The sequence below is a fragment of the Wasmannia auropunctata genome, unplaced genomic scaffold, assembly GCF_000956235.1.
Source record: "Wasmannia auropunctata unplaced genomic scaffold, wasmannia.A_1.0 LD327724.1, whole genome shotgun sequence".
In the NCBI taxonomy this organism is placed as follows: Eukaryota; Metazoa; Arthropoda; class Insecta; order Hymenoptera; family Formicidae; genus Wasmannia; species Wasmannia auropunctata.
The window spans coordinates 1-1243 of record NW_012035166.1 but is presented as its reverse complement, the minus strand read 5'-3'; the positions used below and the strand labels follow the sequence as shown (position 1 = coordinate 1243).

The 1243-nt window shown below is 30.1% G+C and overlaps 1 protein-coding gene across 1 annotated transcript; it reads left to right on the top strand.

Moving 5' to 3' along the window:
• Positions 1 to 93: 93 nt before the first annotated feature.
• LOC105460141 (cytochrome P450 4C1-like) lies at positions 94 to 1232 on the top strand (the record flags this gene model as incomplete). The annotated part of the gene is made up of 5 exons (XM_011706584.1): positions 94 to 200; positions 287 to 355; positions 597 to 765; positions 894 to 1073; positions 1144 to 1232. Coding segments are annotated over 5 exons (614 nt in total), but the record flags the coding sequence as incomplete, so codon positions are not given.
• Positions 1233 to 1243: the final 11 nt, after the last annotated feature.

Here is a 1243-nt window from a genome sequence, read left to right as displayed (position 1 = left end):
CAACGTAAACAGTATTAGCTGGTATATGTATAATAAAATCCAATAAAAAATTAGGCTAAAATCATAATGATATCCCTATATATTTTGATTTAGCGCGAAAAAAGCGTCTTGCAATGTTGGATGTTCTAATAGCAGCATACCGTGAAGGTTTAATGACTGATTCAGATATTAGGGAGGAAGTCAACACTTTCATGGCTGCGGTATATATTTGTCATTTTTCTTTATTGTTTTTTATATAACATATTTAATATGAATATAATTGTCAATCTATATATAATGATTATAGGGTCATGATACTACAGCGATGAGTACATGCTTCATTTTGGCATTATTAGCTGAGCATAAGGACATTCAGGTATCTATTATAGATCCATACTTAAACAAATAAATTATTCATTTTCAATAATTTCAAAAGTTATTTATTAAAATGTATCAACATTTTAAATATCTTAATTTTGGAGTGCGTTTTTATCTATACTCACCGGCAAAAAAACCGGACACCCGGTTATGCAATAGGTGCCCGGTTTTTTTGCCGGTGAGTATACATAAAAACATTAAAATAACAAATGTAATTTTAATTAATATTCATGATATAGGATCGTGTTAGAAACGAAATCGGTATTGCTATGCGAGAGAATAAAGACAAGTTTACTTTAAAAGTATTGACACAGCTGTCATACTTAGAGAGATGTATAAAGGAAGGGATGCGCTTATATCCTATTGCATATGTTATCATACGCATGGCTGCAGAAGACGTAAAATTACGTACGCATTAAATTAACCTTCTGTTGTATTTTTGAAATTAATTTTTAATATTTTTAAAAATTTATTTAGATTTTTAAATCAGCTTTCAATTATTATTGATAAATGTTGTCTTATAATATACTTTTTAGAATCATATTTAGTACCTTCCGGAACACATTTACAACTTTATATTTACGGAGTTCATAGAGACCCTAATTTTTGGCCAAATCCAGAAGTATTTGATCCAGATAGATTTTTGCCCGAGAAGGTTCGAAATCGTCATCCTTACTCATATATACCATTCGGTGCTGGACCACGTAACTGTATCGGTATGATATAATTTTTTTTATACTTTGTTAGTTGTTATATAAACATATTGTGATATACATTATGTTATAGGTCAACGATTTGCTATGCTGGAAATGAAGACAACGATAGCCTCTCTGATAAACAATTTCTACTTGGAGTCTGTTGACCATTTAAAAGATGTTCGGAAGAG